Here is an 18,366-nt window from a genome sequence, read left to right on the forward strand (position 1 = left end):
TAAGATCATTGTTTTGACCCCATAAGTGGCAGAGATGAACAAACCTTCCTATAGAGAAGGGACAGTAGTGCATAAAAATATAGGGTACTAAAGAAAACATGTAACATATTCCGTGGTGTAATGTTATGAAAAAAAGTGGGAATCCAAAAACACTGCTTTGTTATAACTGGTAAATCGCATTCAGATTGACAGCCCTGTGTTGTTTAGATGATAGCTATGCTCTGTGAATTTTTACAGCTGTTAAAACTGATTGAGAAACCTTCATGTTGCTAACTGCCCCAATCTGTTATTCACAAGGGAATATTTCATGTAAAACACCACCTTGCCTGCTCCGTAAACGAGCAGCCTTACCCTTGAAAGCAGACCTAAATATAAATATTAAAATTAAACTAGGAAGAGTTGTCTGATTAAATCAACTTTGACCACATTAGACATGTTGAAAAGACCTTGTACACAATTATGTTATAAGTAGGTGTGCAGATCCCTTGTAGTACGAAAATAAATTCCCATGTTTTATTCACAAACTTGATTTTACACTTACAAAATGGTTTACTATAATTACTGTTAGACCAGTATGGTTTAGTATGTTTAGTAGAGGGCTGCTAGAGTTGCCTTTTAGGCTTGGAATGAGTTGGAAATTGTGTGACCAGCCAAAAACATGCAAATGTGTAGCTACTCACAAGCATTTACAAGACACGTTTCACCGCTGGTTACTGTTGGATACTTAATCAGGTCAAGTGTAGAAGTAAATCAGTGTAGACATTGAGGTAATGGCGAGACAACAGCCTCAAATATTGAAAGGTGTCCTTGGGAGGGGTTCTTGACGAGGAACAATATTTACCTTATGGAGATTAAAAAAAGGGTATTCAAGCATGCATAAAAGTAGATTTACACATGCCTAAATCCTCATGTATATGAGAAACTTAATTTTAAAAAAAGTTCCCGAACCACTCAGGAATATGACTGAAGCTTGGAAGAAGTCCTCCTGAAAATCTAGGTGAATTATAAACATTTTCAGAAATGTACTCCAAGCATAGGCAAAAGGTTACAGGACTAAATACATTTCAAGCTGTTTTTTTCACAATTTATGCTCCAGTGCTTTAAATTCAGTAGTGTATTTGTAAGTGTTTCACAGCATGAACTGAATGAAGCCTCAGCTTTGTAGTGAATATTTAATTCATTTATGACTTTCTCCTTTCTCTGTCCCTTTCACACACACACACACACACTCTCTCTCTCTCTCTAAACATATATATATATATATATCTATATATCTACAAACATACACATAAAAATGCGCGTATATATGCCTGCGTGTGTGTACACAAACACAACCAATTAAGTTGAGATTGTGTTTTGTCTTTTCACAGAAGCAACCAAATGGACTCCGAAGACCTTCTAGACACATAGACCCAGGTTTGTCTAACACCATGTTTATAGCTATAGGTTTGAAGTTAAACCTTGGATATGAAATATGAAGATTTACATTGTGATGTCACCATAGTTTGCTGTTTAAATTTTTGCCTGAGCTGTTACAGCAAGTACAATGTTATGATCTACGCTTGTATAATGTCCAGTTTATCATAGCGAGCGGCTTCTGGTCACTGTGAATCTTTCCAGTGTCCTATTGAAATGTGTGGTACAAGGTAAACACAAATCTCCTGGAGAGGTGGTAGCGATAAATTGACTTTGTGTTCACCAAGGTTTGTTAGAGACTTTCCTATATTGTGGCTTTCTGGAGGGTTTGAGATTCAATTATATACAATAAATATCACAGAAAAAGTAGAGATTTGTTTTACAAACTGTAACCACAACTGAGTGAACTTCTTCCCTTGAGACCAATTATTTAAAAACAAATGAGTTCTTTAGCGGTAATGTTAGAACTCCAAACATAGCCCTTGCCATAATTTCAGAATAATTACTTTTTTGTCCTTTACATGTTTCTCTCTATACTTTAATTACTGAGCATTTATTATAAAAATGGTACTAGTGTTGTAAAAAGAAGTCGTAAATTGCTAAACATTTCCCAATGCAGAAAGCAACCACTTCCCCTAGTAGAGCATTATATTGCACCAGAACCCTACGGTGTACCAGTGCTTTTGAATTTATATATTCCTCTAAAGGAAAAGGAGATACTTTCCACATTGTTACTTATACATTTTGTCTTGTTGCAACATTCAATTCTTTTAATCACATCATTTGTCATACAATTGTACTTGTTTCCTACTCTAAAGAAGACTATTGTGCTATGGCTGGAGGTATGTGTATCACAACACGAAAAAGATAGCAAAAATGTGTGTGTCCTTAATCATGTATTCTAATAGTGTGACTTTGAAGGAGTATGTTTTTTTAGTCCTGATTGACTGGAAAAGAAGTAGGGGGGGAGGTGTAGCTTCAGGTGTGGTGGTAAACCCCACTCATGAAAGTATTACCTAATAAATGTTTTGGTGCAGGTGCACTCACCCAGGTATGGTGTGTTGTCTGTTGGATTTCACCTGGAAATTTTACATACACACTCAAAAACTCATACACACAAACTCGTTTGTCTTTGTTTTTGAGGTCTTAAAACATGGTTATTTGACAAAATATTGTGTTTTAAGGACTCTTAACAATCCACACACCTTTCCTGTTCCACTACCCTAAGCCCCCCTGATATGCTACTTCTCATATAATGATTAACATGATATGCCTGTGTGATTGTTGGAAAATCTGATGCTCACACCCCCCCAAGTCTTGTTGACCATGCTCCACTACAGAGTAGGAGTCGGATGCACAAAGCATTTTTGTGTTTGTACAAAAATGCTTTTTGCATTGTACAAGACCCATTTTGTGACTTGGTAACATGTTACTGAATCACAAAATGGGTTCAGAGGGGCTAAACAAATCACTATTTGGAATGCATAGAGCGTCCCTTTCAAATAGCGATCCATTACAGTATCTATCACTCTTTTGAGACCAAAGTCCAGTTGCAAAACATTGAAATTTAACTAACTTCCTACATGGACAGGTAAGCCGTTTGAAAGAGGGAAGGGGTACATCCCCTTATGAGTCTGAAATACCATTTGTAGGGGAGTAGGCAGTGGTCCATTGAACCACTGTCTACGTGCAAACACATTTTCAAAAAGTGTTAAACTTTTTTTTAAACACAGCTCCATTTCCTTTAAGCAAAATGAGCTACACTTCAAAAAGTATCAAAAAATTATTCAAAAAGCAATCACAGACATGGTGATTTGCTGAGCCCCCAGCAGACCTCCATCCCTGTGATAGCCGCCAATTGCAGTGATTAGCACTTTTGGACTTACCTGATCAATATCAAAGGGGTAAGTCAGATTGTGACCCACTATGATTAAGAATTCTGTGAACTGACCTCACCTACTTGAATATCCTCCTGGTTATATGTAGTTGTGAGTGATATCTCCACAGCATCGGAGATTTCTGAGCAGAGATCCCATTTTTTGGGACATATAAACTAAACATGCATGTATGTTGGAACTGGGGTTTCTGGTTGTCAGAATAGGTGCCCTGTACAAGCAGTAACCACCACTTCTAGTCAGGGAAAGCAAGATATACACTTGGAGATAACCTGTGCTCACCCTCTGGTGTAGTGACACAGAGCAGTCAAGCTTATCTAAAGAGATGCAAATTGCAAAGTATCTATGCAACACAAACATACAGCAGCACAATGAAAACACCCCAAAAGGACTCCACACAGATTTAGAAAAATAGAGGATATTTTTCTGACTAAAATAAGGCTAAAACAACAAACATCAAATCAGTAGAAGTCGAGATATTAATTTTTAAAGAATAAACCAGAAATAGTGCTTAGAAGTCAATAGCGCTAACTGGTTACTTGAGTTCATGCTAGACTGGGGTGAATCCAAAGTTCAGACGAACTGTGCTGGACTCACGCAAAGCCCACTGAAAAAGTACCCTGGATGGAGCAAACGTTGAAGAGTGATATGAAGGTGAAGCATTGGTTCCGATCCACTTAGTCGGGTAGATGTGTTGGGGGTTGAGTCTCATTTTCTGGTTACACATCAGCAACAAACTCCATTGAGATGTATGCAATGCATCATCATCAAGCCGCACAGCGATATCCTTGGATTGGCACCACGTCATTGTCGAACCTCGCAGTCAGGTCCTGTGTGTTTGACAAATCAGAAATGCGTCGGAGGGCACTTTGTCGGTTCTGAGCAGGGAAATGACTGAGATGCATCCATTCTTGCAAAAAAACAGCAGCAAAACCCACTTCTGAGGCCCAGGACTGGATTGGCACCTCAGGTAAGGAAAGGACCCACAGATGGTAGAATCCAGCAGCAGAAGCAGAGTTGCAGGCAGTCTTTGATGTCCCTGAGATTGCAGGAGAACAGGGGGCAAGCCAACAAGCCTTCGGAGTCACTCTGGGTCAGATGAGAGGGTCCAGTCCTTCCTCAGCAGAGCAAAGATCAGCAGGCAGCAGGGTGGCTCATCAAGGCAGTGGATAGTCCTTCTTGGAAAGCAGCCCAGCAGTGTGCAACTCCTTGTAGCAGAGCAATCCTTACTCCTGGCAGAGTTCTTCACAGGTCCAGTAGTGTATTGATTTGGTAGGGTTAGAGACCCAGTTCCTATACCCAAATGTGCCTTTGAAGTGGGGGTGACTTCATAGAAGGGTCTTTAAAGAGCAGAGAGTTCCATTCTTCCTAGTCCTGGAACCAGACTATCCGTAGGGTGTAATCAGCCCTGTTTGTTGGGACAGGCACTTCCCTATTCAAGTGTGTCAGCTCCCCTCCACCCTTCCTGCCCATGAAGAGCCATCAGAATTCAGATGAGTGCTCAGACACACTTAACCTTCATATGTTTGTAGCTGTCTAGAGGGAATGCACAAGATGTAGCTGTCACCCACCCCAGACCTGTATTGGAGACAGGCTGCAAGGCGCACAGAACAGTAAGAGCAGAGAACTGCCGATTTTTTTAAAGTGGCATTTCTAAAATAATATTAAATCCAACTTTACCAGTAAAGAAGATTAGTCATTACCATCCCAACGGTATGAAACATGATCTAGCTATTCCTTTCTGGCATTACAGCTTAAAAGTACATTATGGAATTCCCAATGCTGACCTATGAGAGGAGTAGGCCTCACAGTAGCGAAAAATGATGTAGGGAGTTTTCAACTACCAGGACATGTACAATTTAGAAGTACATGTCCTGCCTTTTACTTACATAGCACCCTGCCCTATGGGCTACCGGGGGACTTCCTTAGGGGTGATATAAGTAATAAAACGTGAGTTTAAGGCTTGGAAGGAGTTTTCACTACCAAGTCGAAGGGGCAGCCTCTGCAGTTGTAAGCCTGAGATATGTTTAAAGGGCTACTAAAGTGGGTGGCACAATTAGTGCTGAAGGCCCACTTGTAGCCTTTAATTTACATGCCCTGGTTATATGGTGTAGCACTTTACAAGGGACATATAAATTATTTAAATATGCCAATTGTGTATACTCCAATGTTACCATGTTTAGGTGGGAAGCACAAGCACTTTAGCACTGGTCAGCAGTGGTAAAATGGTCAGAATCCTAAGGACAACAGAAAGACAGCAAAGATATGAGGCAAACAGGCAAAATGTTTGGGGGAAGACCTTTGCAAAATGTTCTGAGAAACCAGATTCATTTTCTGCTTGTTTCAAAAGCAAGGAAAAGGAAAATATGATATACAACAATAGAATACGTTCTCAACGTTACGATTACTAAGAATTACATAAAACTCAATTTGAAGAAATAAGTGTAGATTTCATATTGACTACTATCTCCTGATTTCTGGTTGTCTATTTGGTTGCGGCAATAGCAATGTTGGTTGTCTAATACAGTTATGGATACTGAGATTTAAGCTTTTGGCAGTTTGTTTTTCCCTACGATCAGCTCAGCTGATTTATCGTATTATACCATATTGATATGAATATCAAGCATTTTTCTGTCAATTTGAGGCAGAAGGGGGCACTGTGACATTTATTATCTCTGATTTTTTCCCCAAATCCAGTTAGTCAAGGGTGTCATTTGAGTGTTTTTCTGCATACTGACTATGTGCTAGTGTGTAGACTGTGTTCTCTAGTAATGCCAGCACATTGGTTCAAGTCACCAAAAGTCTCTAGATGATTTGTACTTTTTAGTATATCTTACGTTGGGTGGTTAAGATTGTTTGAAAAGTGTTTATTTGCTGAGTGGATTGCTGAGTAGAATGTTTTATATACCTGCTTAGGGATGGTTTCTATATTCATGCTTGAATAATTTTTTATGAATTGTGGACCATTAACAATTTCTGCAGTTTGGTTTATGGTATGAATTGAGTGAGTGGTCACGGGCAGGTGTGGGCCTGGTGCATCCTTCAGTTATATCCAGTTAGCTGAGAGTAAGTGATGCAAGCAGATCTCGATTTGGCAAGGTTAAGATACATTTATTTTTGCATTGGGAAGCTTGTTTTAAAATGTTTTTATTATATACAAAATTACAGACATACTTGGTCATTTAGGAATACCACAAAGAGTGAGCATTTTCACAATAATACCAAACCATGTTTCACAGAAATAATAGGATGCTTACAAATTATACATCACCAGGGACTATTTGATACTCTGCCTCCTTAGCATGCTTATATTTGGCACTAATAGAAGTGTTGCAAACTATCTTCGTCCATTATGAAGTTATACCTGCTATAGTCAAAAAGCTATGAAACGTAATCAAGGAGGCCAGCAATAGAAAGGACCTCTTCATTGTGTCATATCTGTGTTGAGAAGTAAGACAGTAACAGTCAGGACCATAAAATATGAACTACATCACAAACTACCTATCTGATTCTCCAGCAATTGGGGATGTGATAGAGCCCTCATCTTTGTAGCCCTCTTGGAGACCAGCGCATTTCATGGATAATTTGAAGAAACTGAGATTCTTTCCTCTCTAAGACCTTCATCCTAATGAAGTAGGAGAATAGACCACTCTTAGTTGTTAAATTCCAGCAAACATTATTCTTTCCATCATGACCTAAGCGCTATGGTGTTGGACAACTGGGATGTTTCAATTGTACCCTATAAACCTGATACCACGCCTCTATTCTGTTTCCATGTATTGAAATATGACCAAATAAATAAAGAGGGGGGGATCATGAAAGTGCAGCTTTGACTCATTGTGTGAGTTGTATATATTCAAACTTTTACGTGGAATTCAAACAAAATTTGGAATCCATGTCAGAAAAAGATTTAAGACAACCATCTTTAAATATATCCTTCATCTTTGGAATTCCCCCCCCGCCTGAAGACCACTCACCTTAGTGAAAGGGGAAACCTTTGACTCAGAGCCTGACATTTCTCTATACAGGAGCTTCAGTATGTAAGCCTGTGTAGCAATTGAACAGGCTCTTCTTTTAACTGGAAGGTGGTCTCCTGCATGAGAGAAACTTGTAAGGGGTGAGAACCAGAAAGCCATATACGCTTCACAGTTACAAAGCTTTTATCATTTAAAAAACTTGCATGAAGCACATTTTGTTTGCAGTTTTAAAGTTTCTTTGCTAGGGTACATTTCTTCCATAAGGTGTTCATGATGTGCCTTTTAGGTAGTCCATACTTGATTTGCCGTCTAGTAGATTACAGTTCTACAGCTTTCTTAAGGCTGTAGGTGGATTTTGTTGCATCAAAATGATATGGACTACATCAGGAGAAGTATTGTAGTCATAATTACATGGACATTCAGTAATCAAGACTCATCATTGTGTTTTGACAAGTCAGAGCAAATCAAGTAGCACAAGGACTAAATTGGTATTATGTGCTGTTGTGAAAAAAATGTTAATGTGATGGATGGGAGGTTGTGATTTTCAGAGAAACCTCAGTGTATTAAGATGGGGAAGATGCTGCACAGAATAATAAAAACAAATACTATGTTTCACATAAAGAGAAAAAATGTTTACAGGTTATTACAAGTTTTCAGTCATGGATTGTTGTAAGCTAGAAAAGGTCCCTTAAATTTATCACAGAAATCGGGGTCTGAGAGGTTTTCAATATGTAATAGAGGGAAGGGAAGGAAAGGTTTGGGTGGTCCGTGAGGTCATTTTGAAAATTAATTATTGGAGTGTTTAAGGAGAGCAGTTTATTAGTATAAAGGAGAACCTAATTTACCCTTTGTCTTATCTTTGGTTGATATCCTTTTTATAACTACCTTAGGTGATAGGGATAAAGTGGTCATTATAATTGTTTTCATTTCAGAAGATGCTAAATAGCTGTTATGAACTGACAAATAGTTATCTTAACCTTCAAAGTATGGGCTGTTTCCCAAGACGTTATTCCAAGGTTTTAGTCTGTGGCATCCCAGTCAGAAATATGAGCAGCCACCTTTAAGGAAGGTAGCCACAGCTCTCTAAGGGCCATATGTACGAACACATTTTCCCATAGACACAGAATGGGTAAAACTCTTTGCTACATCTGGCCCTAAGTCACCTGGGCAGACTATCTAGACTGTCATCTAAAGTATCCGGATTGGGGTCCATGCTAGATAGAGGAGGAAAGAAAGAAATGTCCTTCTTCACTGTCAACATTAATAATGTGTAACTCCACAGTAAAACATCAAGGGAAAATAAAGTGTGTCACAACGTTCTGTGCGAATGCAAAAGTGCCATCTTTGAGTGATGGAGCGTACTGTGTAGAAGAGGTTAACAGAAGAGGAAATTGTGGTCAGAAGTAAATCTTAGGTTAACCCTAATACATTTCAAGACTTTATTTAGACAAACAAGGCTTAAGTAGTATACAATTATGGAAACAATAGATGTAACACAATGAGATTTATTGAATCATGGTTCATTGTGCTGATATAAGGTAAAGACATTTTTTATTTTCCCCAGATGAGCAACAAGTTTAACCACTTTAGACCAGGCATTGATATTTATTCATGTTCATTCATACTTTGCAGTATCATCAATTCTCTCTGGAGTATTATGAAGTCACAACACATTTGCAATACCAATTCATATTTGAGAAGTAGGGATATTTATCACAAACAAGCAGTGCAAAAGGTTTAATTCTTTGCCTTGCTGCATTTGAAATAAAAGTCGTAGTCCCTCATTACATGAATATCTGAATTTGATGTTGGAATGCCAGGGGTTTGGAATCACTGGTTCCATCCAGTACCCCTACATCTAATTCCAGTGAATATGACATTTCTTCCAGGATAGGTGAAAAACCACATTGACCCAGACATACTTTGCCCTTGTCTGTGTATTCTTCACCAAATCTGTGAAAAACCACTGGAATTGTATGTCTCTTCTGAGCAGATGAAAGGTCTCAGTGGGAGAGCCAAGATGACTGGGTAGAGTGGAGTGGGAGCAGCGGTGCAGGGCAGGCTTAAAGCTGACCAGAAGCAGAATTAGGGGAGGGAAGAGATAGATTTGTCCTAACAGGGGGGAGCATTGTGAAGTAAAGTCCCTAAGGTCTGACTCCATCTTAGGTATGCCTCGATTCCAGCTTAGCTCATGGAGGCTGTTATCTTCCTTGGCTTAAACATTGGACACTGCCCTATTCCCTGACTTTTGCTGAATCATTGTCATGTCTCCCTTTTAACGCAGTTGCCACCAGACCTTATCATTCTAGGAACTGTAATATCATCAAGTTCTTCAATTAATGACATAGATGCAACAATAAGCGACATTTATCTGGGTCAGAGATGTCTATTTCCCACCATGTCAAGGATAAGTAAGACACACACAAACATACAACCAAAGTGATGTAGTCTAAATTGATGTCCTTTGGCCTTATATGTTCATAAGGAGACATCTGAAATGCATACCTTGATGCACATAATCTATGCCAGACATTCCTAAATTTAGGTCAGAAATTCCAATCTGATAAAATTTAGGATATGACTGTCACTTGACCACTTGTAGAGAGAGGTCCTTAACCCAGATTATCACCTGAGATTCTGCCAGAGATGGCGTCACCTACTGCCAGCACACTTCACACCTTGTAGATGATACATCTCGCCTGAAGCTGATCAAGCCAAGTCTGGGAGTAAGACCGATTGACTGCCACAACAGTAAGTATTTTCCCTTCACAGGGAACACTGTCCCCACACCTCTGCTGGTAAAGGCTGAGTTTGCTGTCAACAAGGTATGCAGTGCATCTCTTCTCCACAACAAATTCTAGAATGCAAGTTGCTCTGCCTTTCATGCTGTCATAGTCCAGTGAATAGACACAAGAATTAGGATGCTAGGTTCTAGAAAGCATTTTAAATAACATTTTAGCAATGCTGGAAATGTTCATTTTGTTCTTGTTATTTATAGGGATTTTTGTTGCTGTTCTTATAATAGACTGTGTAGTAGGTTTTAAATTTGCTAAGAAACAGATTGTTCCTGTAATAATAAATATTTTTAACTTAAGTGTTGATTCTTCTTAGTGCAGTGTATGTAATACCGTGAATAATGGAATAAGGTTTGTTGCTGTCTCCACGGTTTCACTGATCCCTTTTTGGGATTGTCAGTAACCCAAAAGCAATGTTTCTATGTACGTTACACATTGAGTACTGGTTTGTGGGGCTACAATAACTTGTCCTTGTAAAGTTATTCCAAAGTCATGACTTATGCAATAAAATAGTGGTGGGCCGAGGGAGGGAGTCTCTTATTGTAGCCAATGCCTCACACGTGTTTTGCCTGTAAAATTGTGTCTGGTGCTCTTCACAAGGGAAAACCGGGCGTGGGAACACTGGACCAGTCATGATTAGGTAGAGCAGAATTCCAGACAGGAAATATGCTCTGCTTGACTCTTAAACAGGCCTTGGTGTCAGATATTTCTTCTTTGTGTGAGCTGTACTGCTATGCATAAGACTAGTCCCTATCTTTGATACCACAGATGAGCTCGGAAGTACAGTAGTGTACCTCGGGGGATTGAAGAGCCCTAGATGCTAAGAAGAATTTACACATGCATTTATATCACATTTTATATCTTTTCAAACAGTCATATTCTCTGTCTTATTATCTGTTGTCTGATGATCACCTGCCATTTTCAAGTCAATAGATGTCTTTGGTGTAAGGTTTCCTTATACTTAACAAGTCGTTTTGCATCATGGAGGGTCTTGGAGACCCATTTCTTGATTACAGCCCTAGGATGCTGCATTGGGATCCTGGATCTCTCCCATACATTGGTGTACGTAAGGCATGTGGAGGAATGATCACAAATGCTTCATCACACAAATTTAGAATTAGTTTATCCTATACCTAGTTCCTGACTCTCAACTTAATAATGTAACCTGAACTTTTCAATTCTGCTGAATTCCAAGATCTGCAGTAAACTCCACATTCGCCCTTTTTCACTGATGGATTTCGACAGGTCCAACCTAACGAAATTTACTATGTAAAAATGATTTATATTCTATGACCTGGAGAATGCTGTGCTGAGAACGCATAATTCCTCATCTTTAAATGGAAAACTCTGATTAGGAGGCATTTATAACAACTGATAAATACCACAGCAGTTAAGGTTTAATAGCCCCCTAGTATTCAGGAATGATTGCGGAATGATCTGTAACTAGACATATATTAGACATACATTAGTGCTTCTTTCTGCATTGCTTATGTGCAGGAAAAGCTCCAGGATGTCCCGTGTATGCCATGGAGTAGTTGAGGATGACAGTGTAGAGAATAATCATGATATGTATTACTAGAGCTATTTCAACGTGCTTTGCTGCAGTAGCCAAGGTATTGCTTTTGTGCTTCCTACTTTCTTTTTTCAATACCCTTTTAATTCGATCCTTGTTCAATGGGCTCACGGTTTCCCAAAATATATTATGCCATAATTAGGTGCCAATATTCAAGTTATATTTATACAAGGGCCTGGGTGTTACATGAACTCCCCTGTGTGAAGCAGTCAGGATGACGGGATGCTTCAGGAAAAGATGTATGACTGAAAATGACGTTGTGCATGAAGGTGAAGAGATGCAAGCAAAGACTACATCTATAGGCTAAGGCTAAGTAAGTGGCACGTCCAACTTACCACTTTTGAGAAATATCGCTGGTATGGAATGATTAGAATATGTCCAAGGACAAAACACCTCAAATAGCTTAAAAATGAAAGCAGATAGTTTTTCTTTATCTATTGCTGCCTCACCAAAGAACAAAACACAGTGGGATGCCGCTTTTTGGATGGAGGAATAGGAAGAGGGTTTGGCAACTAGATGGATAGGGAAGGGATTAATATTTCCTTTGCATGCAGGTCAATACATTTTTTCGCTGGGTTGTTAGGATTTTAGTTTGTCACTTTTGTTCCTTTTACAGTCAACGGGAACAACTATGTTTTTGACTATGCACTACTGGTCCGGGTGATCATCATTAGTTGATTTTGTGCTATGTGTTAGACATATCATTATGCCTATATCCATGAGCATGCTCAACTCTATCCATGTGACTGTCATTGTGATTTCAAATCAATAAAAGCTGTTAAGATAAAAAAAATGTGGGTTCTGAAAATGCCTTTCGATTACTTTTGGTTAAAATGTAAGGTCTAAAACTGTTCAGTAGAAGACTGGTTTAAAGGTGGTATGCATGCACCGCAGGTGACAGTGAAATGAGAACTCATGTTTTCTGGAGGCGAGTTAAGGATGTAGAACAACAAAACCTAAAAAGGCAGTACCATATCCTTACGACCTGATTATGAGGCGCACAATACCTGTGTGTTGTAAGTCTGCATGCAAAAGTCCCATTACTGTGCAGTAAGTCCACGCCAGAACATTGCAGTTATGAGTTGAACATGGAACGGATAATTACAGTTTGAATTTACTGGTTGTAAAACCACATGCGAATCCCGCTCTAAGCAGTTGGTAAATACATGTGGGGGTCTCTCCGTAAGGTGGGGTGAAGGAAGACAGGTGTGGGGAACAGGCTATAAATTGGGTAGAAAAGGTCTTGCACGGGGCAACATTAAATGCTCTCATCACCAGAAAAACATCTGGGGACCAGGCTTGGCTCCTGCTGAAGACCAAGCCTCATGCGATTTTACCGGGCGCAATTATCACCTGGTAAAATTAGGCCTGGACTTTGAACACCTGAGTTAACCAGGTGTGGGATCAATGGCCAATTTATTATCAAGCACAGCAGAATTCCATATGGTAATTCAGCTCCACTTGACTCAAAAATAGGGCCTAATTGTTTGCAATTTCTCTTAGAAAAAAGTGTCAATACGTGTTGTACTGTGACCTTGAGCACGATCTTTTTTTGCAACCAGTTTAGGCCCAGAAACATAATTCAAAAATCCAGCCGTCAATTATTTGGCTTCTACTTACACACCTTGGTGACCCAGAAAAGAAGGGTTTGATGGAAGCGGTGCTTTTCTGACAGGAAGGAGCCCGCATTGAGAAGAAATGCAGTGCAAGGACGGTGTTTTAACAATTTAAATAAGCTCAATTGAAAAGGTACATCCCAGGCACAAGCGCCCTTGTAATCCCGTTCCACAATCATTGTATCTCAGCAGAGGTGCTTAAAGAGAGGTGGTATGGGCTTCTGTATAAAAAATGGAAGTTCTAAGAGAAAGAATTGCTATATCTGAAACATAAGATACTATTTTGGGTCAGAAACAGCACAAACACAAGTGTACAGTGAAGTTGTTTTAAGCGGACGAGGTGTAAATACATTTAGGCATTACGAGTGGCTAATTGACTCTGGTGGGGCAGGTGACTAGTTGTAGGTTTAATCAGATTATGAGATCTGCAGGATCACCGTGGATCTGTTTACTTTCACCAGGAAATTCTGGCTGATGAATTTTCTGAGTCTCGGACAATATGAAAAAGTACTGGGGAAATGGACCAGAAATACAGATTTCCCTAGTAATTACAAACATCCTAGTTAACCCTCAGGGTCCAACTTGTAATCAGCAAGATAGTCCAAGCACTTGGAGTTACCAGTACCCCCAGCATCAGTAACTCCGCTGGTAAGGGGGGATAGCGACCCATTTACAAGACTGTTCACAATGAGGCCCTTAGATCCATTTAGAGTAAAATAAAGAATGTGGCACAAAATATTGCTCATGATTCATTCCCATGTTTGCCAAGAGACGAACTGAATAAATTAAATGACGCTGTTTTAATTTGGTGAGACTTCCTTTTGAATAAAGTCTTCACAATAAATCGCTGGGCACACAATAATGATTTTGCGCACAAAAGATCACAGTGTCTCCCAGAGTAAGTAAGGGCCCACTTGTGATTCAAGTGGGCAGGAAGGGATGAACCATCTGCCGGGCGGAGCCAGCGCCAACACAGAGCCTACCTTTACTGTGCTGATGCAAGCTGCAGCATCATTCTGTGAAAACTACAAGTGATAGCCCAATGTCGGTCCCAGTAAAGAAGGCGTCTACTCTGAAGCCATCAGAAAGAGTGACAGGCCTTCGCCTTGTGTGGGCAGAAATGCATTTCTAGTGGTTCAGTAATAATGTTCAGAGACTCAGAAAAAAGAGAAGCACTCTATCAGCGGATCAGCCATTAGAGCTACACCTGTGGGGGTCCTACTCGGTAAAAATGGGAGCAATGCTGTAATGAGGAAGCAGAAATACATCCACTAGCTATTATATCTGCAGCACTCAGGATTCTTTGAGTTGATTATAACATTGTGTTAAAGTCAAGAGTCTTTCAGATGTCAGCTTCCTACAGCAGCAGAAGGCAATCTTCTCTTAAATTCTACTTGAGTAGCTTTTAATGTATATAACGCAGGTGGTGCAGCAGCGCTTTTTCATACCTTTGTGTTCAGATGCACAGAAAGTCCAACTTTCTACAAAAATACTAATATTAAAAGTCTAAAAGCTAATGTTTCTGATTCACATTATTTATCTTTATCTTGGGAAGTAGTTCTGCGCTGTGCACGACGTGCAAGAAAACTGGAAGCACTCATGTTTGCATCAAAGCGATGTATTAATAGAACAAGGAACCTGCTTGCGTACGCGCATATTCCAGTGCCATCTTGCCCTTGAACTAGCTTTGCCTTTTCCCCCCACTGCTCAGTATTGAGAGAGAGCAGTGCGCATTCACAAAGCAGCGTGTTTACCCACCTCCTCATGATTGTGTGCAGCAGGCTTTCGAGATCCTTAGGGGCCTGAATGCCCCTGCGCGGGTAGGTGCAGTATCTGAGTTCAATTACTTTCGCGAGGACCCGCAAGACTCTAAGGCTGGATGTGGCTGCACAAATTCAGTTAGCACAAACCTGACATCTGTACATTTGGGTGCAATTTGGAACCTTAAACCTCCTTCAAAAAAGACAACCTCTGCTTGAGGGGCAAAGTAAACATCTTTGGGCTTGTTGATAAACATTTAGGGCCTGATTACAACTTTGGCGAAGGGGATTAATCCGTCCCAAATGTGACAGATATCCTGCCCGCCGTATTACGAGTCCATTATATCCTACGGAACTCCTACTACGGTGGGCAGGATATCCGTCAAAGTTGTAATCATGCCCTTAGTGCCTCACTCGGGGGCCTCTTTCCACACATTCGTATTTCCTTGAAAGGGCTATCCAGAGAAATAGAAGCAGAGTGACTTATTATAGAATCGAAAATCACCTACAATAATGGTTGCCAATGCCTCTGTTTAATGACCTTGGGTTGAATTGTTAAACCTAATGTAACAAGAGTCAAGAAAGGGCCTGATTACGAGTTTAGGTGCTATTTATTGCATTGCTTTGTGGATAGCACAGGGTACGTTATTTATAGGATACGATCAATAACGCCTGTTACGAGTTGGTGGAGAAAAACGTGAATTGTGGTGTTTAACGCACCAAAATCTGCATGATACGGTAAATACTGTATGCTGTGCCCCATTACATTTTGGCAGGTTTCTTGTGCTCATTTTTAATTATATTTGGGGTATTTAATGCATCCAATAGTTACTAGATGTGTTAAATACCTACCAACTTGTGTTTCCAACCTATACGTAAACAGGTGTTAAAACACGGGTTGGAATACAATGACAAACTCATAATAAGCGTCTAAAGGGCCTTTTAAAATGACTGTTCACAGGGCCAAAAATAATTCCGTCCTGTGAATGGGGCAGGCCAACCCATGCAAATGAGTGAGGACCTACTGTTCAGCGCATAGTCTCTGGATCAGCAGCTGTATATTAAGTATTACAGAAAGAAAGTTGTGTCCCCTCTGTATTATGAAGTTGTGTCTGATGCAGGGGATAGGATTTTTTTTTTGCAGGAGGTGCAGTTTCCCTAAAGCAGTCCCATTAGTGCATTAGACTTCTGATCCCCTGTCAATGTATGGCAACTTGACAACATACGGTATGTTCTTAAGCGGGAATTAAATGAAGTCTGGTTGGCATGTTTTCTGTGTGTCTGTCCTGTGTATCACTAAAATGTACACTAGGCTGACTGACAATAGATTGTTCGTTTGGGTCTAAACAACCACTGCAGAAGAAAGCGCAGCACTACCAAACTTTTATGGTTTTACAAATAAGCTGTTTTTCTTTTTTTCCACTCATCCTGCTATGAAGCTAAAAAGCACCGTATCTGTGTTCTACTAGATCGCTTCTATAATTTTATGTCAAGACCAGAGGCTACCATTATTGAAATCTCCTTTATTGTCACTACTCACAGCAGCCCCTTTAAAGAACATGGAACCCCAACAAATGTTCCAACATAATAAAATCCCAGTACCCCCAGCAATCTTCCTTCTTTTTTGCTGCTGTTCATTCAGATAATTATATATTTTCTATGTACTTCGTATGATGTGTGGTAAGGTATTTTGAGTGTTTGTAAACAGATCATTCCCATGATTAAACAACTTTTTGGTAAAGGTAAATTAATTACAAAGTAAGAGGTTTAGGAGTGTGCAGGATTCAGAGTTTGAATGTACCCTGGGTGGATTTTAAATTTTAACTGATTTATAGCTTTTCAAGGTATTGTTAGTTCGTTTAGCAGTCCTGTTTCACTTAATTACTGTGGCTTTCCTGACTGTAAAGCGAGGTAAGAAATTAAGGATTACTGTTTGCATTGTTCAAACCTGTGAGGTAGTTGATTATATGGTAACTGAATCTCAAGCGCACTGGGGCGCAAGCACATGGGGCCGTCAGGGCTGATGCGGCTCATCACGTGCTAAGGCATGTGCAGTTGCGCTATGGCTGAGGTGCGTGAGCTGGTGCCAAAGTTGAAAGCGACAGGCACGCCATGCAGCTTTGGCTGCACTGCATGGTGGATCCAGTGTTTTTAAATAGCATGAAAGCGCAAAGCATAGCATGTCGTTTCAGCAGCGCTGCACGAGGGAACTGATTAGTTATCTTTGGGAATAATTAGAAAGAGAGGTAGGACTATTGTAGGGTGCAGCCACCTCACATTTTTCCTGATGTGGACAAATGCAGCATGACAGATTGGGGAGAAGTGAGTCGTTTTTTTTCATTGGTTATTTTCAGTCACACCAGCTGAGGCACTGCATAGGCTGATTGGCTTGAGATGACACTGGATTTTAGCTTGAAAGGTGATTTTGGCATTTTGGATTTTAGCGATTTAGGAGTATCTAAAACTATGTAAGGTAGTGAAGGAAGTTGTCTGATATTTTTTGCGGTAAGGTGGGGAGTTTGATGATGTCTGAGTCTAGCACTATAAGAAGTTTGGAGATCTCTTTGTAAGAGAGAATTTTTAATATGTTAAATACATTCTGAGGAGATTTAATTCACAAGATGGAGAGAAAAATGGAGGATATGTTTCAGACAAGGGGTTTATCATCTCAGGAAGAGAGATTTTTTGGACAGCTAGTGAAGGGTCTATGGAGAAGAAAGGTGGTAAAGTGGGTAGAAAAAGGAAAAAACTTAAAGAGGATCATACACAGAAAAAGAGGGTTGTCAGCTGAAGTTTGTATTTCTGAACAGATGAAACATGGTGGTGTCATGGACATGCATGGGGATCAATGGAAGGGTCCCGAGAAGACATTTAAGAAGCCTAGTAAGACCTGTAAACATTCTACTGTTCTCTATGATGAGTGTTCTGGCATCACAGAAATAGAGTTAAGTTGCCCTTCTGAATTTTATTCAGCTGGAGAGCATGGATACAATATTTTTCCAGAGTGGACCCTGGCAGTGCATGTGGCTGAGTACATGGAGACTTGGCTAAGGAAGCAGATTCCTGAAGATGCCAGGATGTGATTGAGGTCAGAATGTCAGAGGCCTAGTCAGGCTAATAAGGTAGTGATCATACCAGATCTGATGATAAGATTTTAACATTCATGGGCAAAGGGGGACAAGACTCCAGAAAAGAGTTAGACAAGGGTCTCATGATATATCAGGACAGATTGCTGGATCAGACGGGCCCATTATCTAAAATTTCCGGTATGGCCGAGGAGGCATATGTGACAAAAAGGATACTGTCTGTCCCCAGAAGCAGAGATCAAGAAGTA

At 40.0% G+C, this 18,366-nt stretch overlaps 1 protein-coding gene across 1 annotated transcript in view; it reads left to right on the plus strand.

Moving 5' to 3' along the window:
• VAV3 (vav guanine nucleotide exchange factor 3) overlaps nt 1–18,366 on the plus strand; it is a 1,144,177-nt gene that overhangs the window by 750,110 nt on the left and 375,701 nt on the right. Inside the window, exon 19 of the mRNA XM_069232407.1 lies at nt 1,371–1,416. Coding sequence (XP_069088508.1) covers nt 1,371–1,416 — 46 coding nt within the window. The remainder of the gene's footprint in view (nt 1–1,370; nt 1,417–18,366) is intronic.

The sequence above is a fragment of the Pleurodeles waltl genome, chromosome 4_2 (assembly GCF_031143425.1).
Source record: "Pleurodeles waltl isolate 20211129_DDA chromosome 4_2, aPleWal1.hap1.20221129, whole genome shotgun sequence".
NCBI lineage: Eukaryota > Metazoa > Chordata > Amphibia > Caudata > Salamandridae > Pleurodeles > Pleurodeles waltl.